The sequence below is a fragment of the Emys orbicularis genome, chromosome 1, assembly GCF_028017835.1.
Source record: "Emys orbicularis isolate rEmyOrb1 chromosome 1, rEmyOrb1.hap1, whole genome shotgun sequence".
NCBI classification, from domain to species: domain Eukaryota; kingdom Metazoa; phylum Chordata; order Testudines; family Emydidae; genus Emys; species Emys orbicularis.
In genome coordinates this window covers 235,000,510-235,028,331 of record NC_088683.1, presented here as the reverse complement: position 1 = coordinate 235,028,331, position 27,822 = coordinate 235,000,510, and the positions used below count along the sequence as shown (strand labels likewise).

Genomic DNA, 27,822 nt, shown 5'->3' with positions numbered 1-27,822 from the left:
CCTGTAAGCCAACTGCCCTCCCCTCCCCCCTTTGATCTCCGCTTGCAGAGGCAATAAAGTCATTGTTTCAAATTCATGCATTCTTTATTAATTCATCACACAAATGGGGGGATAACTGCCAAGGTAGCCTGGGAGGGCTGGGGGACGAGGGAAGCACAGGGGTGAGGTAGTTGTAGGGGCACCCCCTAGAATGGCATGCAGCTCATCATAGAAGCGGGATGTCTGGAGCTCTGACCCGGAGCGGCCGTTTGCCTGTCTGGTTCTCTGGTAGGCTTGCCTGATATTCCAGGCAGGACTGAATCTCCATTAGACGAAACTTAAAGAAGGGAGTGACCTGGAGTCACTCCCATTTATGTCCAGGTGCCCCCGACTGACCTCACCGAGCCGGCCAGGAGCACCCATATCTGCCCAGGAGCCCCCGACCGACCTCAACGAGACTGGCCAGGAGGAACCAGGAGACAGCAGCAGACGGTACAATATGGCTGCAAACCGTCTTTGCTAACCACCCGCGACAATGTTTTTGCCCCATCAGGCACTGGGAGCTCAACCCAGTATTCCAATGGGCGGTGGAGACTGCGGGAACTGTGGGATAGCTACCTACAGTGCAATGCTCCGAAAGTCGATGCTAGCCTCGGTACTGTGGACGCACTCCGCCGACTTAATGGTCTTAAGTGGGGACACACACAATCGACTGTATCAAATCCATTTCTAAAAAATCGACTTATATTAAATCGACCTAATTTCGTAGTGTAGACATACCCGGGGTCCGCCAAGCATGGCTGGTATTAGAATTGCTAGGGCTCAGGGCAGAAAGCTAAAGCCCCGCCGCACTGGACTGCAGCCCCGAGCCCCACCACCCGGGGCTGAAGCAACTTAGCTTTGCGGTGCCCCCTGTGGCATGGGGGCCCGGGCAATTGCCCTGCTTGCTGCCCCTTAATGTCACCCCTGGCTTTTATATGCAGAAAAACGGTTGTGGCACAACTGGACCATGGAGTTTTATAGCGTGCGTGTGTGCGTGTGTGTATGTGTGGTGTTAGAAAGAAAAAGGTCGAGAAGCTCTGGTTCAGTGAATAGTAGGAAAAATGACTATTTACCAGTACTCTATTGAATGTTATCACTTCTGTGTATTTTATTACTATTAGTTTGTCGAGCAGTTGCTGCAGAAGTAGTATGATATTCAGAATATTCGGTTAGTAATGTTGCTGCTGATACTTGTGTATATCCTTCATTCTAGGAATATCAGAATGCTTCACAAACCTATAGTGATTGCCTATTTCCTTTTTCTGGGCAGAGCAGGGTAATTTATGTTGGCCTGAGATAACAGAATTTCATGAACATTTGTGCGTTGGCAGTTGAAAAAGATCCTTTTTTTTTTTTTTTACATTTGAGCTGCTATGGATAGCAAATTGTACTGCTTTGACAGTCTAAGAACTTGGATGCTATAAAGTTTCCAATAAATGTGAACAGCAGTGAATTCCAGCTCTGTTCTCACATTGTTACTGCAGTATGGGGGGAGGGGGGAGAGAAAACTGGCAGGACTGCATGCCATCATAATTAAATAGTTAAACACAGAACTTGAAGGGAGAAGCTGTCTCACCTGTTTTGGGAGTAGCTGTCAGCATACTTTCTAAATTAAATGTTCATTTTCTTTGTACATTTCAGTTTTCACGTACTTAAAATTACTATTGCATACCATTGCAAGTGTCGTAACTATTTAATGTTGCTCAAATCAGAGGTTTGATTTCGTCAAAGCACATACTAAATAGCATTAATTGCATAGTAAACTGTGCATCTTTTGAGTTTATTTTCATTATTTATATTTTTACAGGATTACAAAGCCATTAACATTTGCTGACTGTGTTGGCGATGAACTTCCTTTAGGATGGGAAACTGTTTATGATCAACAGATTGGAATTTATTACATGGACCATATAAATCGTGAGTAGAAATGAAATTGGTTTTATGAACATTCACAAGCTGATATCTATAGTTGAACCAAGTGTGATTAAGATGACATTTATTCAACTTCCAGCTACTATGAGAAGTCCTGGGCAAGTTACTTCTTGCAATGTTTCAGTTTCCCCATATGTCAAATGGCAATAATGCCCTCCTTTTGCAAGGTGCTTTAAGAGCTATGGATGAAAAATAGTTGTATGTAAAATCACTATTACTGTTGTGATGTAATGCAAAGGGTTATCTAAATAGCCCTTGTTGGAATAAGTCAAGTTTATAATTTCATTTTAATATTTATATTCAGAAAGAATTTCCAAGGTAGATGTATTCCTAATCAGTGCTTCAAGTTCTCGTTTTGACAGAAGAGTATTGAAGGAGCATGTCAAAAAGTGATACAAATGCTAATGCTGGTGAAGTGTCAGCATTTTCAGACTGCATTTTGTGTGTGTTGCATACCTTTCCAGTAGTCCATAGTTTGCTCCCTTATAAAACAACCCACAGCGCCCAAAACAGGCTGAGAGTAAGTGTGTGGAGTTTTTCATTTTAGCAGCTATTTAGCATAATTTTAAGATTGATTGATATATTCTTATTTAAATAATAATCTCATCCTCTCCTAAGCATTGCATATTTTATGCTTCCACATAGCAAATCAGTGGGCTTAGAACGACTGGATAGATACGTTACGCACTGTTGCTGAGCTTCATATCACCACTCTCTGGCCAATTATACTTTTTAAAGTATATATCTTCTCTTTATAGCTGTATGTTATTGCTGCTGGTACTATTGTGCTTCCATCATTAAGCTGCTTATCACTAATGAGCGAATGCTTTCAGTATTGTGCAAATTGGCAACTAGCTGGTAAGAAAAGAAGAAAGGAGCAGTAGCAGCAGTAACATCAGTGGTAAATAGCACTCTCTGCAAAACCAATTTCAACACCATCTCTGGGGAATCTAGTTAATTTAAACTAATCGTTTAAGGTATTATACCAGCTTCTGAACTGCTCTGCATATTTCTGTGGTTTTCACGAAAACATTTTTCACCTGATTTTGGTGTGTGAAAGACCCACACTCAGACATTTCTTCCCTCTAAAAACAAAAACCTTTAAAGAGATTTTAATGCAGTCACTAGAAAGATAAATAACCTAGTGAGTATTTCAAGATCCATTGAAAAATCATAGCGCAGGTGTTTGTGTAATTCTTAAAGTACTTACTGTTAAAAATTATATGAGCAATATTCTTATTTGAGCTGTCAGGACAAATTTTATAGAAGATAGAGCTTTATCTCAGACTGTAATAGAACACCATCGAAACACACACATTGTACATATAAGCATAGTGTCAATAATTCTGAATATTGTCACAGGTTTCTTTACTTTGTAAAGGACTTACCGGTATGGTAGATAATGAACTAAACACAAAATCCCTTTGGGATGCTGTGGCTAAAAGGGCTAATAAAGCATCCAATTAATAGGATTCCTTTGTTAGGAACTAGGTTCTTCATGCTATGGAACAAAGATCTGTTCTTTTTTGTTTCAATTTTTTAAGCTCGATCCTAGTGCAGGGGTAGAATTGATGGGGTGTTATTCAGTAACCATTGGGGATGCAATGACAGGTGAATGCAATGATGGTATAAGAATCAAGGAGAGGTTCTGCTAGAAAGAATCTCTTACTCTGGGGGTTCTGAGATCTACCTAAAATATTTTCCACAGTAGCTATCGGGTGACAGTATCCAGTAGGAGAACAGGATCACTCCTTGATTAGACTTTTATCCATTCTTCTTTACTGATGGCCTGGTTATATGCCCTCTCCAGCAGCTACAGCTTAGTGTATCAGTAGACACCGTGGCAGAAATGAATGTAAAAGTTACGAGAAATGTTGGGAGAAAATGCAAGAGAGGTTTCAAATCAGTGCTTTTTAAAGTCCATGCATTGAAGAAGCCTCCCAAGCTATGTACACCCAAATCCTTTCTTTCCTTCCACTCTTCAAAATAAAGCAGCAGTGCATATCACTCTTCTAGGCCTCCTGTCTTGATAGCTTTACTCAAGAAAGAGGAACACAATCTGGGCTGTGATGAAAAGGATTCTGGTCAATGACTTTCCATTTACATTAGGAAACCCAAGACGAAAAGGAATCCTCTGTAAATCACAGAGCTACCTTCAGAGCCAACCCTGATCTCCATCTCATCCTGTTAATTCTGGACTTCGTTGACACCCTCGCTAAGCTGGTGTTGGAGCCTGTCCAACCATTTCTTAAGAAGCTTCAGTGGCTGCCAACCACAGAATTCCTTTCCCCTCCTCCTCTGAGTTTTGAGAGCCTTTGAAGTCTCCTTTAACCAGTTGCACATTTCCCAGTTGGGAATAACATATTCCATGTTCTTGGCCAGCCAGGGCTGTGCTCGAATGACTATAGGAATTTCAGTCATCTCTACAGAAACTAAATTAGTGGCTATCCAAATCTAAAACACCTTCAGTTTCAGTTTCTCTATGGTAACTGGTGCAGTCTGTGCTCCATACACTTATTCCAGGCCAGAGTACAGTGCAGTCTTCCACAGAAGAATGTCAGTGTTGTACTTAATAGGAAGTGAGACTCTTTCTTAGTGGGATACAAGATGATGATGAAGATTTTTGGTCACTTGGCAGGTTATGCAGTGCCTCAAAATGTACAGACTTCTCTTCTCAAGAGCTATGTATGATACATTTTAACCTTTGCTGTTACCTGGGATTAGAATTGGAACATTGTGAAGAGCCATTTATTGGGGTATCGTAGTTCTAACCCACTTTAAATATATTCACTTTTTTAATTCCTGAAAATCTCATTTGTTTAGGCAATTACTTTTCAAATGGTTCTCAAACAACAGAGCTGCTTGTATGCCTTCGGTGGTTTTTATTATTAGTTTGAAGGAAGAACTACAGTTTTTATTTTTGGGGGCTCAATCACTACAATCTCTGATTTCACAGCGCAAACAGAAATATTTAAATAGCTTTAAGTCCTACTTATTAGTACCAACAAAAGAGTTGGCTTTCCCCTTTCCTATCATAGTAACAACAAAATCAGAGTTTTTAGGGGGGAAAATTAACTGAAAATATCTTCTTTGCTTGTATTGAGTATCTGTCTTATGGCTTATTCTACATTCCTCAAGATAGCCTGTGGTATGATGTTTCAAAAATCACTTTAATAATACATTTGGAACCCATAACAGAAATACTTCCTATAGTTAACCTGTGGAATGCCTTACTGCAGGGTTTACTGTGGCTAAAGTTTTAAAAAAAGGACTAAATGATTTTGGCAACTATTTATTGCACTTGTGCACATTAAGGTAATGATATAACTTGAACCATAAAGATTGATTTATATGGTGGCAATGGAACAGCAATGCAGATAAGGTATAAGCATTTTTACCACCATATTGACTAACCCTGTTCTGAAGTATGGTGGTGAGGTGCCTGCCCCCTGGCTGTATTACAGGTTGCACAATTACTACCAACAGTGGTGCTGCAGTAATGGTGATTTACTCATCTGATTTTTGTAAACACAGCCATAGGAGGCTGGCATTTGCATACACAGCAGACTCTGCACAGGCAGGATGATGTAAAACTACTTTTCTTCCTGCCGCCCCTTCTGCCTCCCAGACACCGCAGAAAAACCTGTTTTTTCAGGTTTTTTTGTTCTATTTTTTTGAATTTGTGGGCCACTGAAGTGTTTGCAGGAACATAACATATTGAAAACTTTTTTATACTATAAGCATATATTTGAAAGAGTTTCTTGATACTAGAAACAAGCTTTACTTTCAGTCTGTGACTGTAAACATTAGCTGTTCTCAAATGTTGCAGGGCTTTGGAGCAGTGCTCCAGCTCCAGGCAAATACCTGCAGCTCCACTGCTCCGGAGCTGCTCCACGCTCCAGCTCCGGGCTCTGCTCCAAAGCCCTGGAAAAGGGTAGTGATGAGAACATCAAGGAGCTTGTTATGACTGTAAGGATAGAAGAAAGTTAAAATTAAGCATGTGTTAAAGTGATTTCCTGAATCTGGGCCCCAAACACTAATCTTTTTGGTAGCTAACTTCATTGTTCACTATTTGACCATACAGGCATAAAGATAACATAAATAGCCTTTCAGGATGTTGCGTTTCTCTTGCACCTTTCTGGAGGCTGAATGTGAAATCTCTGAACTGTTCCTACCACCCACTGAGTCAAGTATTGGGATATTGATTTGGCTCTTACTTGGCTGTGGGTTGTATTACGGTTATGCCATCAGAATGATCTAATTTGTCATCTTAAAACAAGTTGACTGAGTAAGGTCATTTACGGCTGAACAATTAGTTTTCTTTTTAACCTCGTCTCTAAGAATAAAAGACTCAAATATAAGTGACAGTGCAGTCACTTTTTTCTCTCTTTGCTGGAGTGATATTGAACTTTATGTTGAATTGAGTATACTAGATGGTTTAGAGACAGACTTAACCTGGATTCTTTGAGCACATTTCCTGTGGTCATGAACTATCAGTGTAGGTATTGAGAATTGACATTGAGAAGGTACTTGTAATTAGTGGAGTAACAGGACTTAAGTTTTTCTCCTCAGAGCTCACACAAATTGAGGACCCAAGAGAGCAGTGGCGAAGAGAGCAGGAACGCATGCTAAAGGAATATTTAATTGTTGCCCAGGAGGCACTTAATGCCAAGAAAGAGATTTACCAAATTAAACAGCAGCGTTTTGAGCTAGCCCAAGAAGAATACCAGCAGCTGCACAAATTGTGTGAGGATGACAGCCGCTCCTATGCTAGTGGTGAGTTTACTTTCATTCTCTTGCTAATACATATTTTTCCACTATTCAGTTTTTACACACAATCTGAGAGCTTGCTCCCATCACTCTCTATTTTTAGTGATGTAAAAGTTTAAACTACTCATGAAGTTGCTGTGATTCTTGGAAGAAATTGCATCTTAAAAGAAAATAACCCTCTCCAAAGACAGTTTCCTCCAGTATAACTAGGAGTTTCATTTAATGAACTTGCACTTTTGAAAAGTATGTTCTATCTTTACTTAGAACAGAAGGCTAATCTTTTTATCCATCTGCAGAATATTGAAAGAATTAATGTAGCAATGAGAGTAGAAATAAGCCAACACTAGTTTCTGCTTCTCAGGCTCTATGAATGTGAAAGTTATGTGTTAAATTAATGAAAAACATCTCCTTCACTGGAATATTTTAAAGTATGTTTGGATTCTGGTTACATGTATGCACTCCAGTTTCTAAAGTTACTGTTTGCTCTAGAGAAGACAGTGCCTTCTGCACTGGCAATCCATTGTGTTAATTTGCAACTCTGTGTACCAGCAGGTGACAAATTTACTTGCCTTAAGCTAAATCTCAGAAAATTGAAAAGTTTCCTTAACTCCATACACCGTTCTTAATACATGTATTACCTCATCAAATGTATTACCTCATCAGGCAGTGTTTAGGATCGGAATGAGCAAACAAGGTCTTCTAAGATAACTAGTTTGAACTTCAACCTTTGATCTGATCCTAGCTTAAATATTATTTTATAAAATTGACCAAAGGTTTAGTTAAGGATTTCTTTGGTCAGTGCTACTTGAAAAAATAGTATGACCTAAGAAGAATTGGTTCACTCACTGCTCCCCTACACTATAATTCAGTCATCCTCTGCTGGCTCCTTCACTGTCCCACAGGCCTTTAGTTGTTTTTCCTTCCTAACTCTAAAGTCTCGAACAGACTCAAACTTTCCCCCCGGTCAGATCTCTCCACTATTTTGTTATCTAATGCTGTTTAAGGTCTGTTGAAGGGCCTACCTGCCTCAACTTTAAAATCTCTTACATTGTGTCTTGAATAGTTCAGACTGGGTTAAGTCGCATCAAGATTTGCCAGACCTTGTGATAGTTAAAAGTACAAGTTCCTGGGGTCAAGCACAGAGACAACTGTATCCCCGCAACAAATAGCTAAAGGAGAGTGAGGGACAAATGGAGGAGTAGGTGGAGGTTCATTGTATGTCGGGCATGGAAACAGGAGCATGTTGCAGGGGGGAAAATGGTATTTAGTGTGGGTTGTGGAGGAATGGGGGCTACCAAAAGGGGAAAGGGCGAGGTGCCTATTAGGAAAGGATGAAATGAGTGAAAGTCCAAAAAAGTTTGGATCACAGTGGATGATTAACTGAATCCATTGAGGTTCATCCATCACTAGTTGAGAGTAGGTTTTGATGTGGCTTTAGGAGCCAAGCTGGACATTTTATGAGAGATGACTTTATAATGTGAGCACCACAGAAAGCTTCCTTTCATATGGCCAACCACTGGTTGGTGACTGTGGTGGAATAGACATAAAAGGTTTCTACAGATGACTGCCTTCACAGTCCAACTTACTGTCTAATCCCAGTACAATTTATTCTCTTTTATTAGTGCCTGCTTTTAAATGTAACATTTACTTACATTTTGATATTCAGAGCCAGGAACAGCGATGTTTGATGCATGACTTTGGCATTTTGAAGGGCTCAGAGCCAGGGTGACCAAACAGTTAATATATTTATGTAGTACACAACTAGATAATTTATGTAAGAAAATCCCTTTAATAATTGTATGTGCCTTTACTAAAAGGCTACTTTGTTTAGCTAGTTCTTAGATGTTGTTCTTGTTTCATGCATAATATCATAACACTCAATGTCTTTTTACCTTGGAGGTCCCTCCACCTCATAATCCTCATTGTTCCTTTTTTATATGGTTTTCAAAATTAAAACAAAAAACCAGATCATTTAAAAATGTTTTAAAGCTATTGTGGCAGAGGTGGTGAGAGCCCAGCAATGGAAGTATTGGGAGTGGGGAACTCTGCTGCCTTGAGAACTTGTGCCCGCCTGGTGGGCAGGAGGGGGAGAGTGGCTGCTGTGGCGCTCGGCATTGAGTGGGACCTAGCAGGGCAGCAAGGGGAGCAGATAGGAACACCAAGAATTTTCCTTCTCAGCCTGTTGCCGGCTGCACCCTCTCACCCCTCAGTGTTAGAATCCCTCCCTCCCTGATTCTTCTGCCCCCCATTCTCAGTGAGTTTCCATCCCCACTCCCCCCACCCTTAGTGGGCAAAAAATATTGCAAAGGGTGTTGAGTATTAGTCATAATTGCTTTAGTTACTTTGGAATGGAACCACACTATTAGGAAAAAGCAAAGATCTTCTGTCCAAATCACTGTGGTTTTTCTTCATGGCTGAACTTCTTTTGATAACTTTAAGTTGCAATTATAGGACAGAATTTTACAATTCTGTTAAACGAATATTCAATGTATTATATATTTGGTCTGTTGCATCAAAGTATTAATAAAACAGGATACTACAAAAATCTGCGGTACTTTCGTTCAAAGGCTTTCCATATTAGATTAGATTATATTTCCATCCTTTCAATTTTTGATGAAATCTACATGTCAGAAGTTGAGAGCTCTTCTTTTGAGCCCTAGGGTTTCAGCCCTCCCTGATCTGTAATGGACTCACTCCCCAATTTGAGAGGTTGAGCTGATGGCTTTTTTGTCAGGGGGGCAGCCACTTGCCCGATAACTGCTCGGTGTATACATCCTTCTCAATGAGGATGAGCAAGTCAAGGGATGCATGGCTGAAACTGCATTTAAGCGCTGCCTCCCCATTTCCTTCCCTCCCCATCCCCGACATATACTACCAGCAAGCACCACAACCCAGGATTTGGTAATGAAAGGAAGGAAGTGAGGAAAACTCCACCATCGCATGCACCTGGAGTACCCTGGTACTGGGATCATCTACACCAATCATAGCTACCTCAGGACTGATATCAGGTACAAAATCAGCACGAATACCAACTGACTTCTGGACCAGCTCTTCTGACATACACATCATCTTTGGAGCCAGCACCCAGCATAAGGATTGGAAGGGCCAAACTGAGACCAAACATGGCCCCGAGTGTAGGGAGGCATCGCCCTATAGAAAGGAGAAGAGGCCTCACTCCTCAAAGGATAAAGAGCCTAAATCTTCTACCATGGGGATTGGCATAGACTAAGCTGACACCAGTGAAAGCATCAACCATACCACAGGACTGAGGTAGACCCTTGTGGAACTGCCAGGATTCCCTCCAGGGTCATTGTTAGTCCTGAAGTGGCACTGGGCCCTGGAGCCAATCATCCACCATTCGAGGACTACTTTTTCTCATCATCATTGTTGAGCTATGTCTTCTCCGCAGGGTTAAGCAGGGATGCCTCCCTGTTACCATCTGGGAGTGGCCCTGAAGATGGCCCGGGGTTCCTGTTGCAATGCCACCACAAAGACAAAAGGAATGGCACTGAATCAACCAGTCGCTCCTGGGCTAGTATCCATATACCAAGCTACATACTGGGGACCAATCATCTCTGGTATCCCACAGCAGATCCCCCTCCTGTAGGTACGTGAAGATGAAGAGATCAGGCTCCCCAGTGGTATCGTGACCTGGACCACTGACACCAGAGCCATACATTGATGTCCAAGAAGTAGGGACACTGGAGAAACAATGGCACCTTGGCCTCCATCCAAAGCATCTTCATTGTTTCCTAACTAGGTGGTCATACCATCTCTAGCCCTGGTGACCAAGGACTTTAAAGTACTCCAGGATCTTCCAGCTCACATAGTGAAGACCCTGGACAGTGAAATGATGGTAATCCAAGAGAAATCTCTCACACTCTTTAATTTCTTGATCAAACTGTAAATGTGTTTCCTGTAAATGAAGGCATATTGGAACCAGGTAGGGGGCTCTGGCATACCCCAGCAACCATCCAGCCCACATGCAGACTGGTGGAGAAGCATTATCAGGTGCCTCCAAAAACCTTTGAGCACCTCTCTCCCCCACACTCCTCCAATTCAGGATCAACTGGTAGTTGCAGCAGTGCAGGAAAAATTAAAATTGACAAAAGGCACATCTAAGGACAGAGACCCTGAAAAGCTTTTTGGGTGCCCGTGTGCACCTGTTTGGGTGCAAAGCCTACTCATTTGCCTCACTGCAACTCCATGTGGCACACTATGAAGCACTGTTAGCCAAATATAATTTCCTGATATGGGAAAGAGTGACTCTTTCTGACAAATGTGCTACAGGATGTTAGGGAGGATTTAAAGGAGATCATCACAGAAGACCAGACAGTGTTCAAGACAGCCTCACAAGCTGACATGGGTGCCTCTGGCACAGCCAGAAGGCCATGACCATGCGCATGAGACGGGCCGTTTGGCTCTGGCATCAGAAATACCTAGAGAAGTTCAGGATACTAAACAAATCTCCTGTTTGCGGCATGGAGCTCTTCAAGAAGAGAACTGGCACAAATCATTCCTTAAAGGACACTGGGGCCACCCTGAGATCACTGGGGACTAGGCTTGCCAACTTTAAATTTCAAAAATATGGGACAAACCTCAGATGTGCCTAGTCTTCACTTGCACCTCTGGGAAAAGTCCCTTCTTGTCTCTCATTCTTCCCAGGGGTTCTTTCTCTAGCTCTGGGTGCTGTCACTGTGGCACCTGTTAAGGTTCCATGCAGATGCTGGGAACAGTCTGAGCCAGTGGCATTGAGACCCCATGTGCCAAGTTGAAATATGTGATAAAATGCATCCCATATTGACTTAGTACGGGGCAGGCAATTTTGTGTTTAAATTGGGGATGTCCCTTGTAACCCTACTGGGGACCTACACACCGACCCCTACGGGAAGCTCTATAAGTACCAGCCCCAATGAAAACTGTGGGCTCACCCATACTCCCAGGGCAGACAGCAGGAGTACCATTCTGAAAATGATGATGATACTCAAAAATGCCCCTCATATGGCTCCTCTGGCATTTATTCCACCCTGTCATCCAGCTAGCAGAATTGACTGGAGACTGAACATACACTGCCCCAGATTTAGGATGGTAATATGTGCATCCATCATTCCATCTCTTCAGACTCGAGACTAGTTTGTGGCTCTCGACTTGGGAGATGTGTACTTTCATATAGATATTCACTCAGCCCTCAGGAAGTACTTGAGTTTCACAGTGGAAATTAATCACTACCAATACACAGTACTCCATTTGGACTCTCCATGGCACCTAGGCTTTTTGTGAATACTCTAGCAGTGGTGGCTGCCCACCTGGGGAAGGCAAGGCATTCACACTCCTCCAGCTCTGCTCAGGTCAGGCTATTCTCTGCAACATTGACTAGACAGGAAAATCTCTGTGCCCCACATATCAGTCACTGCTGAGCTGGCTTAGTGGTTGGATCCCACAAATGCACTAAGAGGGGTGCCCCTTTCAGTCCCTCATGAAGATATGCTGATCATGGATGTGTCAGGGGCAAGCAGGGGAACTCATTTTGACCACTGCAGACTCAAGGGACCTGGTCCTCAGATGATATGGAGTTGTATATGAATGTCCTGAAGCTGAGAGCCATTAGACTGATCTGTGTGGTGTTCGGAATTTGGTAGTGCAAATCTTCATGGACAAGACCGCTATGCACTGCATAATCAAACAAGTGGACACTTGCTCCTTGTCCCTCTTCCTGGAAACCATCAGATTCTGGACTTGATGCTGTCAGAGTGGGGAGATCCTGATGGCTCTTCACTTCCTAGTCAGCAACAACCTGGCAGACTTCCTGAGCAGACAATCTGTGACTGACCACAGATGGTCCTTGCATAGATTCGTTGCAGAAGAGCTGTTCCATGTTGGGAGATCCCCAGTAGACTTGTCTGACACCAAGGACAACACTACATGTCACTGCTTTTGCTCCAGAGGTGGACTGAGCCCAGGATTGTTACTGGATGCATTCTTCCTACAGTGGAACAGTGGTCTCCAATAGGCTGTCCCACAGATTCCCCTGATGATCTCCAAGACTGGGAGAGACAAGGCCATGGTCATTCTCATTGCCCCTGGATTGGGTGAGGCGGTTTTGGCTGACAGGTCTCTTACCAATGTCCATTCAGTCTTTGAACCAACTCCTGGACCACTCTGACCTAATCTCACAACACTATAGTCAGATACTTCATCCAGACCCAGAGTTGCCACATCTAACAGTGTGGCCGTTGACTGGTTAAGTACCATGGATAGGATCCAGGAAATTCTGGTTCAAAGTAGGAAAATATCTATCAGATGGACCTACTCATCTACATGGTAGAGGTTCTCAATATAAGCAGCCCATCATGGTCTGGACATGACCCAGAGTTAAGTACTGAAGATCTTCTACTACCTTTGAAGCGTCAGGCTTCCATTTAGCTCTATAAAGGTCCACTTCATAATGATTTCAGGTCACCACCTGCTTGTACTGCAGTGCTTGATCTTTTATCATCCCATAGTATCGAAGTTTCTCAAGAGACTCGTACAGACTGGTCAGAAAACCTGCTCCTGCTTGAGACTTTAGTATGGTCCTCCTGAAACTTACGAAACCTCCGTGTGAACCTCTCTCAGAATGTTCCCTGGACTAACTCACTCGGAAGATGGTGTCCCTCCTGGCTATTTCAACAGAGAGTGAGCTGGCTTCAAGCACTTATGGCTGTGTCCCCTTATATGACCTTCCATAGTGACAAAATGGTGCTGAGACAACACCCAAAGTTTATTCTGAAGGTGGTCTCTGATTTTCATCTAAACCAGCTGATCATCCTACTTGCCTTCTTCCTGAAATCACACACTGCTCAAGGAGGAAAGAAAATACATATAGTTGACATTTTCATGACTTTAGTTTGCTCCTGTCAGTATGATAAAGCATTCAGACTGTAGCCTGATCTATTTATTGCATTTGCTGGACATTTGAAAGGTCCAGCCACTTCTTCTCAAAGAATATAAAAATGGATAACACAAAGTACCTCACTTGCCTGTCAGCTTCTCCCACCAAACATCAAGTCTCAAACTCTGCCAGAGTGCAAGCAATATCCTCTGCCTGCTAAAGGATTTTGTCAATATCAGAGATTGATAAGGCAGTGACTTGGAATAACCCTCTGACATTTGTCAGGCACTATTCCTTGGTCTGAGCTGCTAGGCCAAATGCCAACTTTGTGAGACCAATACTACAATCCCTATTCAACTGATGCAATTGGAACTCCTCATTCCTACCATCCTGAGGGGTTACTGGTTGCCAGTCACCTAAAGTGGGATCCACACTGACACATGCTCTCCCCGGTCCTTCTTCCTTACCCTACACATGATTGTGGCTCTTTTGAGATGATGATGTCAGTGTGGATCCCACAACCTCCAGCCCTGCTTTTTGGGTTTTCAGCTACCCCAACCTTTCAGTTACGAGGGAACTAAGGGAGAATCATGGCTCTCTTCCCTTTATGCTGTCACATGGGAGCATGAGAAGGCAGAGAGCATGTGTGTGGCCCTGACGGACTCTGCTGTTTAAAAACAAACAAATTGATCTTGTGTGTGAGTCACATGTGCACACGCAAGAGTCCACAGTGACTACAGCATCTTGAAGAATTGTAGTTACTGTAAGGTAAATACACCTCTACCCCGATATAACGCTGTCCTCTGGAAACCGCATTATATTGAACTTGCTTTGATCCGCCGGAGTGCGCAGCCCCGCCCCCCCGGAGCACTGCTTTACCGCGTTATATCCAAATTCATGTTATATTGGGTCGCGTTATATCGGGGTAGAGGTGTAGTTGTTGTTCTGTTAAATTTGCTTTCTTTCAGCTATATTTATGTGGCAAGTGATTTATTTAAATAGCAATTATTTTAAGACCGATTTCTCCTACACATTTCCATCTTCTCTTTCCTAAATTTTAATTGTAACATTTTGTGACATCATAGTAACATGTTAACATGTTAACAATAGCAGCATTATACATTTAAGTGCAGGATCAAGTAGTGAAAATAGACTGGAAAGAAAAGACCCTGTTTAAAAGTATTTATCTTTAATAATTAGCAATCATGGCAGTAGCATTTATGACAAATGAAAAGTAAATGAATTCATGTTTGACTGTTTTCTCAAGTGCATACGTCTCTTTCCCTCTAAAGTAAAAGCTATATTTGGCTGTCCTTATTTCCAGGTTCACTATTTTAGTTCCCTCCTAACACCTATAATCTGTGAATAATTTTTACATGGTATGCCCTCTGGTTTCAGAATATTTAAAAAAATCTATCACTGTAGTGCTAATATTTATTTAAAATCAGAGGGGTTTTTTCAGAGCTGTGCAAAAAGCATCTTACATTTTTTCTGCTGTTTTCTGCAACAACTACTTGAGAATTTGTTGTTGAAATAATCAATGAGCTGATAAATAAAACTAAGTTCCTTTATATATTAGAGTTGTAAGGAACTTCTTGAGTCTTTGTCCTTCCCTCCCTATAGTCCCAGAATAATATTAATAGATTTCTATAAAACCCTTATTAATTTCTTATCTATTCTTAGTGTGAATCTGACTCTCTGAAAATTACCCTGATCTAATATATGTACTCCTGTAACAATGGCCAAAAAAACTTTGTTGGTCCCAGGGGTCAGTGGCAAAGTCCAATATCTATCAGACCACTAGTGGTATGTACTGTTGGAAAGCTGAGAAATAGCTTTTGACTTTGGCCCTTTTGATTTCTGAGGTACTGGATGCCAAAGTCATACCTCTTGCTTTCTTCCCACTTATAGTCTAACATGGTTTTAGTTGCTGCTATTGCAAACACTATAAGAGGCTGAAACTGATGCTTTATGACACATTTAAATCCCAGCTCTTGTGACGTGCAAGGTTGGCTGCTAAAATCATGTCACAATTGAAATGGGGGGGGGGGAGCAAGTTAATATAATTTGATGTCATTTTAAAATAGGAAAGTCATCCAATTTATAAAAATATTTTTCTTTATTTTTCAAGACTTTCAGTAGTTCCACAAGACTTTAGTTCCACTAATTTTGATAACTTATTGCCTATCATCTTGCACAGGGCAATTTTTATATAAGTGGAGAAAATATTGGGGAAATAAGGTCTGATTTTTTTTTAAACTGCTTTATTTGACTGGGGCTGTTGTAGTTCTTTTTCTACCCAGAAAAGGTAAACTGCGTATGACAGCAGCAGAATTGGACGCAAACAATTACTCAGACTTTGCTGGGAGAGTATCTATAGGAAAGGTACAAACACTAACTAATTTTGAAGTTTCTGGAACTATTGAGATGTGTTGCTGGCATTCCCTGGAATCAGAAGCCTAATAAAATACTGGAAAAATATTTGTAATAAACTGTTTCACTTGTGCTTTAAGATCTAGAAACATTTTAGACCAGTAAAAATGTTTTCAGTATTTGTAAACATTTCTAAATATTGGTCTCTGACCAGTTAGAGCAGTTCTGGATCTGTGGAGAGCTGGTTTGTCGAACAATCTTCCTGTTTCCATCTGTCAAATCAGATTAAAAGACAGTTAAAAATACATAGACTTTTCTATGTATGCATTTACTGTAAGTTCATCAAGGCTATGTGTTCATGAGCAGGGGAAGGTGAGATCTGTATGTTTACAGGTGGAAGCAGAGGTGTCCATGAAACTCTTTCACTACTAAGTTGTGATCAACACCATGAAAAAGTTCATGAAATAATGGATTAGAGAATTTCAGTCCATGTATTGATAGCAATTGCACAACCTCCTTTGGCAAGTTACTGCATGGTTTATTCAGTGTTATAAAGTTCTTTCCACAATTGATCGAGACACACAGCAGAATGAAATGCTGAGCTGTCTTATAAAATGTCAGGCTACAACTTTATTAACAATGTGTAGAGAGGACTCTCCCCTCATCCTACTCCCCTGAAATACCAGGCATTTTATTGGGCCTAGTGCTTAGCTAAATGGCTTCACACAATAAACCCAGCAAATTAGAGTTAGCAGTCTCCAACCTAACCTCTTGGACTTAGCCCACTTCAGAATCCTTTTACTACCTCAGTCTGCAAAGGCTTCAGGTCTCTTCTTTTCTCTACACTCTAACAGGTCCACCAGCCATTTTCTGGGACTCTTAAGCATATTTACTTCTGGGAGCTGGCCCTTTTAGCCTTTTTATCCACATTAGACACTGGCTGCTAATTGCTACAAATTAGGTAATCCTGTATTACTGCTTAACATTAACTATTCCTTTCCTTTTTCCTTTAAACCAGCAGGACTTCCATGGCAAAACCCAGACCTCCCTTCCTGGACACCCTGCTAATTTGGCGCAAAAGGAAAAAAATCCTTTCTAATCCCAAAACAGGCATTCTGATCAGAGCCACATCAGGGAATGGATGAGGGGGCATTAAAATTAAACATTTCTTGTTATCATTTAAGGACATTTATACTCATTTTTTCCTTGGATGGTGATGGAAAATAATTCTTTCCCAACTCTCCATTTAAAAAAAAAAAAATTACTTGCCATATAGACCATTATGTTCCCCTTCAGCATTGCATTACACTGCACACATTAAGTTCTCTTTCTCCTACAGTATGTTGAGACATTGTGTGTCACATCCTTGTTGGGGGATAATACCAAAAAATCCCACTGCAGTAACATTTAACTTTGAAAAGGGGAACTACACAAGAATGAGGACGCTTGTTAGATGGAAATTAAAAGGAGCTGTCACAAGGATTAAATGCCTGCAAGCAGCATAATAGAGGTTCAGATTAAATGCGTGCCCCAAATCAGAAAAGACAATAAGAAGACCAAAAGAATGCCACTGTGGCTAAACAGCAGAGTAATGGAGGCTGTAACAGGAAAAAGGCATCTTTAAAATTTGTAAGTCAAATCCTAATAAGGAAATAAGAAGGTACATGATCTCTGGAAGGTTGTGTGTGAAAGTATAATAAGGCAGGCCATGAAAGAAAGAATTTGGGAAGCAACTTGCTAAAGATGCAAAAACTAACAGTAAGAATTTAAGTACATCAGAATCCTGCCAAAAAGGAAGGGATGCCAATAGTCGACCAAGGTGTTAAAAGAGTAGTCAAGAAAGACAAGGCTATTGCAAAGAAACTAAATGAATTCTTTGCATCCGTCTTCACTGAAGAAGATTTGGGGGAGATACCCACATCAGAGCAATCCTTTTTGGACAACAAATCTGAGGAACTGTCCCAGATTGAGGCGTCAATAAAGGGAGGTTTTGGAATAAATTGATAAATTAAACAATAATAAACATTTAAATAAGCCCGCATGCTAAATAACTGGAAGGGAGTTAATGTAGTGACGATTTTTAAAAAAGGCTCCGGAGATGATCCTGATAGTTACACTGGAATGGAAGGTAGCAGCTTTTAATCAACAGACAGTGCTGCTATATAGCAATTCAGGATAGATAGTGAATAACTTTAGGTACACACGAAATAACTTCACAGTTGGAATTCAGCACAGATTGATTTTTGAAATCTTGTACCTTATAATAGAAAGAATATGTTAGTGTGCAAAATTATGTTGCATCTTGGAAAACCTCAGTTTACCAAAAGAGAAAACACAAAGGTGTCTTTAAATTGAAACTCTGTCTTAAGAGAAGCTGTCATGAGATTATTAAAACACTCACTATTGAGGGGCTGTAACTCTGAGAGTGAGGAAATTTTTGAACTGTAAACTTGCATGTGGTTACTGCATGCACTGAGTTGCAAGCAGACCTAATTTCATCAGTGATTGAGCTGGAAACTGATATTGATGTGGAACAATTTTTCCTAGTTTTCTGTTCTTAGAAGGGCTTTATTAAATTGAAATTTGTGATGTGATTTTACTTCCTTTATATGTATTTGGTAGCAGATTGATTCACATTCTATTCAGTCCAAATTTTGTCCAGCTAAATAAATTCTTCTATGTATTGCATATAAATACCATACACTTAACTAACAGCCAAACATGACTTCTATCTGTAATCATGTTGAGGAGGTTGTAAATAAAATCTGTGTTACCATAGGGACATTAAATTTGTTACATTCCTATGAAAGTTCCTAAACTGCAAGAAAAATGAATGGAAACATCCATTAAATGTACTGTCAATTTTTAGACCCTACTGTTTAGAAGAAATCATTTTGGCTACAAACATTCCTGTGTTGTACTCAAAAATAATTACACTGAGTAAGTCTTATAACACATGATTATCATATCCTACAAAGACATGTCTGGAAGTTGTAGACAAATAAACTTGTTCCATCTTTGAAATAGAATGACTCAACTTTGGGAACCCAGAATGACGTGTAGCCACACTTTGACAAGTATGTACTCTTTTTGGCCATAATCCCACAAAACAGTTAAGCACATGCTTAAGTGATTTGCTGAGTTGTGGCTTTGAAGTTTTAGAAACATGTTTGCACACACTATCATTTAACACATTGAAAACGTGAAAAATGTATTATAAAATACCATTGTTTTCCATCTGTTTAGCATTCTCTGGATTTTCAACTAATACCAAGTATGACCCATATCAGATTAAAGCAGAAATAGCAAGCCGTCGTGACAGAGTGAGTAATCTTTTTTTGATGTTATGTGATTAAAACAGTGCTGTACACACCCACCCACCATTAGGCTTAGAAGTTGTATATGCATGCTTTCTAAAACTGCACATGTTTAAAGTGCCCTTCTACTCTTGAACAATTATTTAATAAAAATAGCAGTGTGGTTCCATCTTTACTATGTCTTAATGATTCCAAAGAATTTTTTCCCCCTGTTTATAAGTGTAAAGAATTTTTTTTCTGAATGACTGACACACCAACTCAACTTGTATTTTAAAAATAATTTCCTTTCTGTCTCGAGCATCACCACTAGTAGCAAATATTCTGCAAGTCAAACTCTGGCCCCAGCAACACCTGTCCAAACCAGTTGTCATTAGATTTTGCTCTTGGGTTCCATAGGGTTCTATAGATGTAACTGAGGTCAGGATGTGGCTCTGTGTTGAGAACTCAGTGATAAGTTCAGTCGATGCACAAACCAGAATAGATCATTTGCCCAGGGCTGCATTTATAAAAGAATAAAAAGTGACAAATGACCCCCCCACCCCCAACACATCCCCATATACTATGGTAAGCATATATAACTCTGAACACATATGGACCACATCTGTTGTATAAGAAAGTACCATTTTTAGGTTAGAACCATACTTTGAATATTGTCTTGTCTGAAGTAGTTACAGTGGTAGAGGGGAAAGTTATACTTATCTTTCCAAATCTGCTTGTCAGTGTTCCTAATGAACAGTAAAATTCTACATATTTAATGGAAGCTAGTTAGATGCCCACAACTAATAAAGCAGCTTTATAACTTAAGGCCCACCATATATCTAAACTGCATATTCCTTTTATTAATGGATAAAATGGGACTTAGCATGCCAGATGCTCAATTCATGAAATAAATAAAATACATATCTTTGAAGGGTGGTGTTCCTGTTTATGACTTCATGATTTAGTGACCACTTTTCACAGGAGTGGCTCTGGAAAATAAATTATGTTCACCACCCATCAAAGGCATGTATTCTGTTAGCATGCATTTACAACATACTGTATATGGTAGAGCTAATGTTTGGTTTGCTGCATTTTCTAAACAAGAAAACATAGCAAGTTAAAATTTCACTCAATTTCTCTAAACAAGGTTTAAAGAAAATAAGCGACTTTTCTATTTGCATATGGATTACCAGTCTGTCTCTCTCCCCCCCCCCCCATAGTCCAATAATAAAGTGACCATGAAATACACCTTTTTACTTCTATACATAGGGTGAACCTCTGTGTTATGCACGCTCATGTATATTGAATTAATATAAAGAGTTAAATATACTATACACCATTGAATATATAAACATGGAAGCTATTAATGATATATTTTCTTATTTTAGCGGAGTTTATTTTATAAGGGTTGGACTAGATAATCCAAGAAGTCACTATATACTGCCTGTTTTGTTATGATGATGTAGTGATTTCTGTTTTTGCGGGGCATGGGGGAGACATTGTGTTAAGCATTTTGTTACTTAGTGATTTACATACGTCTTATCAGTGTTTCGGATACATTGTAGAAAATCTACTAAATCTCTGGGAGACTCAGTTTATGTTTTCTGTTTATGAAGCTCACATTTTCATTTTTTTCTGTGGCAGGAAGTTGACGGCATCATTTATTGAAATACATATACAAACAAAGGAGTGCCTGTCCCAAAACATATGTGACTTTTTTTAACCAAAAATATAAAACATCCATACGGAACCAGACATAATTCTGTGTATCTGTTACAATAAGCATCAGTTAAGGAGCAATTTTATTAAAATAGTGAAACCTGGTAGTAAACATCACTGCAGACACACACCAAATTTTGGGGAGATTATAATGAACAGCTGCTTATTATTACATTAAATAAATGATCTGCCAGGCAACTTTCACTATTTACTGCTGCTGAAGGGTCACTTTGTACTTGTCTTTTATAGTACAGAAAGAAAAATGGGCAGATGAATCATCACAATCTCTAGTGACTTTAAACGAACATTCTTCCCATTGAAAAAGCCATAGTACTGAACCTCTTCCCCTTTCTGGCTGTCTGAGCTGGCTGTTTGCAATATAGTTAAATATAGTTGAGCAGGTCTTTGGGTGACTGTCTACTACAGAGTTAGATGGGAAATCACTGTTCCGGGGGAGACAGGAAATGGGAAATCACATGCGGACAGAGACTTGTTGGCTATTAGAACAAGTGATAGCAGATAGCATAGTAGAAGATTATACAAAGAAGCAGCTACCTTGTACGTTTGGCAATGTTGTTACTTTGTGACCATTGTTGGGTAGGTTTTTATTAATATTTCTCTAAAGCATTTGTTGATTTTGTTTTACTGTAGATTAAAAACCAAACAGATTATCACTTTTCACTTTGAAAATACTAGACTTTGAACAATGCACAGTAATTTTAAATTCTTGAAAGAACAATTATTTTAAGAATTATTTGAAAGAATAATAATAGTTTTTCAGTGATTTGCTGCCGTAACATATTTTTGCTTAAAAAATATTTTGTTTTAAGCTTTCTAGACTAAAACGAGAGTTGGCACATATGAAGGAAGAACTGCAGTATAAAGAAAAAGGAGTGGAAACACTACAAGAGTGAGTTGGGAGGTTTTGGGAGGGGGGAATTTTTCTTTCTCTTCTTCCTGTTGGCTTACTTTCTTGTTACTTAACTGGAAGTGTTGCAAAACTTTATTTAATGCACAGACTCCTGCTGCAAGTTTTTATTTTTGAATTGTTTTTTCTTTTTTATTTATTTATTTATTTTAACAATTGTCCCTACTTAGACAACCATGGATGGTGCTAACAATGTGCTCTCATTGATAATAAGGCAAACTGATGTAAGCAAGATTGGCTGAAATTATTTTGGATGATGATTCCATTGATTAATGTGCCAGCAAGTTTATGAAAAAACTGGCAAAATATGCAAAAATTGAGGAATTTTTGTATTTTAGGTCATAGAATTCCCTTTTGAGCTTAGTGTAGAGGTGGTGGTTGCTTACTATTGCAACTGACGGTTGTCCTTAATAATTTCTGACTTTTAGGCAGCAATCTAAAAACATGCGTCTGACGAAGTGGGCATTCACCCACGAAAGCTTATGCTCCAATACATCTGTTAGTCTTTAAGGTGCCACCGGACTCTTTGTTGCTTTATTCTAAAAACAGGCAGCTGCTTTCTTTTCCATTTGCTAAACATGGTACTTAGTAAGTAACAACAAATACACATGAAAGATGCAGTTCATCCTTAAAAGTTTAAGAGAAGAAAACTCTTGTCAGGCCAAAGTACTTCATTGGCAAATATTAACTAGTCATCCTCATACACAAATGTCTTTTAAATTGACTACATCAGGTAACTGCAAGGCCAGTCAGAGGTATATGATATAAGACCAATTATGAATATACTAAAGTAATGGAAAAGATATAGTAACACATAAAGAAACGGTTTAATATAGTGCCAGGATCTTGGCTGTTTGAAGATGAGCAATAATTCAGAATGCTGCTGTATTCAGATGACAGGTAGCACATACACACACAAACATTTATGCTTTACGCAGTGACTTAGTATCTTTATCAATATTAACTTTTAAGACTAGATAAAACCTATTTCTGCTTTTCCCTTCTTTCCCATGACAACATGAGGTTAACTTAAAAATGAGGATGACAGGGTTCTGATTTAAGGCTCTGTTCTGCTGTTTCTGTGAAGGATTAATCACCTCCCTAGGAAGATCCAAGAACAAAGAAAGTGATTTGAAGGCCATTTCAAACCTTTCTCTTGTATGGTTTTGTGAAAAGAAAAGCCTGAGAAGTAGTTTTGAACCTAAATATTAATGTCCAAGATTTTAGTCTAAGTTAAATTGCTTACATCCAGGGGAGAAAAAATCAGTATTACTTTAGAATAGGATTTTATGAATCTGATCAACTAATAGTTTTTTAGGTACCTCTGATCAGACAGTTTAAAAGTTCAGACATGACTGTTCTGTGCTTCAGTGCTTTGATGCTTGTTTGTCACTGACATTGAAGTCATGATATTGCTCCTGCTTTGTCTCATTTCTCATCCTTATTGTTTATTGAAGGCAGCCATATGTCCGTTCGTGTGTTGTTTGAAGTTGTGATGGAATTTTCTTCAAGAATTTCTCTAGAGCACTCTTGCTTTGTTGATCTCTGTATGTTCTCCACAGTGACTTCTTGACTTAGGAGCCAGGAGATTTGTGTTTTTTAAAAAGGCTGCTCTGGAAAAGCTTGTTTTTTGGATATACGTTTTGAATCATGTGTGAATCTGATAGGTTGTTGTATCAATCCCTACAGAGAGAGTGCATTGTCACAAACTAGACAGCCAAGCAGATCATCTCCCCCATCCTTTTTAAATGGAACACTTTTTTTTGCAGGTGCTTTAAGCTCAGTCACCTTGTTAATTCCTCTTCTGCTGTAGAATTTCTTTAAAAACTTCAGTCTTCACCACTGCTCTCTGCCTTCTCGCTAGGCTGTGTCAAAACTATTTTATTAAATACATTTTCAGCTAATTACCAAGTATAAAATAGGAGGAGTGAAGTCTTAATTGTTTGGTTTGCAATCATGTGTTTCCTTTCATTTTTAAGTGTGACTTTAAGCAGTGTTAGGAATCATATTTTGAGCTTTGCATCTGGGTGAATGTTAGGTCTTTAAAACCCTTTCATAGTTTCCAAACAGCAAAATGTTATGAGCAGTTAGGGGCCTGAACCTATTACTACTGAAGTCAGTGTTAAAACTCCTGTTGACTTCAATGGGAGATCAGGCAGATTTTATTATAGGTGGGGCTGGTAGTGCTGCCTGTTAAGATTGCTCAAGTTTGTGTCAGGATTCTGCTAGCCTGGGTCACCTTAGTAAAAAAAAGTTTGGGACCTACAGCCTTAGAATATTAGGTCAGCTTGGATTGACTGTATGACAGCCAATTATACTGTAAACAGTATGATTGACAATGACCCTTTGTCTGAGAAAATAAAAACTCACTAGTCAGCCTCCAACCCTCCCCCAAGAACATGAATTAGCAGATACTTAACCTGTAGAAAATTCCACTTGAAGTTAAATATCTTTCTTTTCTCTAGATGTCTTCTTGTAGATGTGAAGCAACAGGAGGGTAGAAGGGGGCCATCTGGCCTAATACTTGGGTTGAATCCAAGTTCTTGATATTAACGTGACTTTGGGTTAAAGCCAAGTACTTTGTGTATCATATGAAATTCTTAGTTAGTTAAGGTCACTTTTCCTACTGTGGTTTGGTCTAATCTTGTCAGAATCTTAAACCAGTGCTGCCAGCTCCTAGCATTCAAAAATCATGAGTCAGGCCCAAAAGAATCATGAGATTTGTTTAAAGTAACACCTTTACGTCCTCTCTGGTGTTTGAAATTTCAGGGTTCATGTTTCCCACCTTTTCTTTGCAACCAGGAGGTTAGTGACATGACTCCAGGAGCTCGGTCCTTCAGTAAAGACTCTCAATAAAATCACCAGAATTAGCAAAATTGATAACCTCATTGATGGCTTATTTACCAGGTAATAGGTTTTCTTTCCTTTTTTTTTTTTCAATTTATTTTTTATTTAAGACAATAAGACTCCATTTTCAATGGAGTTTCATCAGATTAGTTTATGAAAGTGGGTGGTGGTAGCACATGCTATATGACTGGGCAAGAGACTTGTCTCTTCAGGCTATATATAAAGTTATTCTTATACATTAGTGTATTCAGTGTCATATTTTAGTATTTTCAATGTATTCAGCAAATTATCATTTTTATTATCATTTTTCTCCTTCCATATTGCAATTCAACAGCCTCTCTCCTTCAATAAAGTTTGAGTTTCTGCTAGTCAGCACTGAGTAGCTCAAGATTGTGTCAGGATTCTGCTAGCATGGAGTAGCTTAATGACATCTTGCTAGATAGGACATCAAAAGTAAATCTTTGTTAATTGATGCTTTGCAGCTAGTTGTCCTCCTTTTGTGGTGGCTGTCACGCTGTCTGGAGTGGCTCATGACCGTGAATGCCTACCGTAGGGCAGACATTGCAAACTGGTGGTATGTTCTATAATTAGATTTCACCAATGTAGTAACAAATGTGAACTCCCAAAGTACTATAATAGTCTTACATGGAGTCACAGCCAGTCCCCGTAGACACTCCAGTCTATTTTGCCACCCAGGCAAACTGGACTATGTGATAAGTGGTCATTTACAACAAAAAATCACAAAATATTCTGGTTGCACCCAGTCCAAAGAGACCAGTCACTCATCCAGGTTGATTTGCACCCCAGATGTCACACTAAATACAACGCTGGCAGCCAGTTCTGTAGTGAACTATCTAAAGGTGTATTAGTTAAGAAAAAAGGAGTTGTTCAGAGGTTAAAGCAGGTGAAAATATATGTATAGATGAGTCAGTCTATAACTTTGAAAGGTAGCAGAGATGTAGTAATCTGCCAGTTCACAAAAGTTTTTTAGGTCTATGCAGAGTAACTCTGGGGACCTTAGTCTTCTCTTTCAGTTAGAATCCAAACAGTGCAGAGATGAAGAATTTTTCCTTGTGTCCGTATTTATAGCTTCTTCTCACACAAACCAAGCTGACAGCAACAGTTCCCACACAGGCCCCTTCTTCCGAAGGGTGGGGAGGAACGCACTTAACAAAGTCTTTGATCCTTGATCTCGCACAATGGCTCATGTTTTGGTTAATGAACAGGATTTAACATCTTGTAAGAAACCATCCTTTGCATTTTTTCTTGTTTGATGGGTTACTTAGTTATAAGGATATATACAATGCAGATGTTTGCTGTTATGTTCTGACTTGGGGTATAGTTGAGTGAGAACAATATATGCAGCATCCTATACGCATTTTATAAAACACTAACCACATTCTTATCATCTTAACATATACTATTTATTTTGATAATGCTAACACACAAATAAGCAAGACTGGTTTCCAATTATGCACTTGTAAGTGTTCACTGAGGCCTGGGGCTTTGGCATCAGCTGGCACCTGGTCTGCCAGCCTCACGGTGGCTATAAATCTCTCTATGTTTATTTTGTATCATTCTGCTAGAATATGAAAGATAATTTCCTGTGGTATGCTTGTTCCCTATCGTAAATGCTTGTTCGCACTTTGATATTTTTGTCATAATTTGCATTCTATCTAAGCCACAAATCCTTGTCCCTTTTTTTTTAAATTTTATAATACTTTTGTTTTGACAATACTCTTGTCAGCTTACCATAAAGAATATTTTTGAGCTCTTAGTATCTATAGTATTGTCAAGTAAATACAGTTTGTGAGTATTCTCACTTTGTATTACTGAATCTTTGTATTGAATTATGAGATATCTGCTGACAAATTTCCTTTATTAGCTGTGGCATATAGCCCATAACAGTGTTCTTACTAGCTCTCCCCCTATGCATGCTTTCTCCCCCTAAACACACTTTCTTTTACACTACTGTAGGCATAGAAGTTGAGATTAACATTAACTTCAGTGAGTGGCTGGCTAAATCCCCCAGTCAGCTTTGAAATCTGAATCTGAGTGTTTATTCTAGAAAGTTCTGTAGGGACTCTGGTCTTATTTTTAATTGGTATCTCCAGGAGAGTGGTGAGGATGAGGTAATGGGAGAGGGTTTGTAGGTGTTGGTCTGTCAATGATTACTGATAACAAGTTATAATCAGCCAACTGTTGACAGAGTGATTTAATGGTTAAGCAGCAGAACCCATCAGAGATATCTGGACCTGCACTAGGTCCGTCAGCCCCCTAACAGATCTTCCCCCTGAAAGAAGCTGACCTTAACCTGGAGCAAGAAGTGGTCTGGCTATGATAAAGATGTTATCTTCACACCCCCAACTCCCAGACCAAAGATAAGATCCAGAGTGTGTGCTGCTATGAATTGAGTTGGAAATTTTGTGGGACAGTCCTGTGATTTCAAGCTGGCCATGAGATCCCATTTTGATGTGAACACTGAAATCCAGCAGAAAGAATAAGTATTGTTTATTCCTAGTTAGGCTGGATACCAATCAGAACTTCTTGACAATAAAACCTGAGACTTTACAAATGTCTCCCAAGGACAATTGAGAGTCCCATCACTAGTCACTTTTAAAACAAGACTGAACAAAGTCCTAGGACAGGTGTCGGCAACCTTTGGCACACAGCTCACCAGGGTAAGCCCCCTGGCGGGCCGGGCTGGTTTGTTTGTTGCTGACCCCTGTCCTAGGAAATATGCTGTAAAGAGCAAGGATGGTGATTAATTGGAGAGGGTTCAGAGACGAGCCACAAGAATGATTATAGTACAGTATTAGAAAACACGCTTTATAGTGGTAGACTCAAGAAGCTCTGTCTACTTAACTTAACAAAGAGAAGGTTAAGGGGTGACTTGATCTCAGTCTAGAATTACCGACATGGGGAACAGATATTTGATAATGGGCTCTTCAGTCTAGCAGACAAAGGTATAACAAGATCCAGTGACTGAAAGTTAGAAAAATTCATACTGGAAATAAGGTGTAAATTTTTAACAGTGAGGGTAATGAACTATTGGAACCAGTTAC

The 27,822-nt window shown here is 39.7% G+C and overlaps 1 protein-coding gene across 1 annotated transcript in view; it reads left to right on the top strand.

Moving 5' to 3' along the window:
- The first annotated feature begins 1,828 nt into the window (after positions 1-1,828).
- The window catches only part of WWC3 (WWC family member 3), a 104,376-nt gene continuing 78,382 nt past the window's right edge, over positions 1,829-27,822 (top strand). Inside the window, exons 1-4 of the mRNA XM_065412562.1 lie at positions 1,829-1,938; positions 6,526-6,729; positions 19,214-19,290; positions 21,813-21,892. Of these exons, the coding sequence (XP_065268634.1) occupies positions 1,923-1,938; positions 6,526-6,729; positions 19,214-19,290; positions 21,813-21,892 (377 nt within the window). The 5' untranslated portion in view covers positions 1,829-1,922. The remainder of the gene's footprint in view (positions 1,939-6,525; positions 6,730-19,213; positions 19,291-21,812; positions 21,893-27,822) is intronic.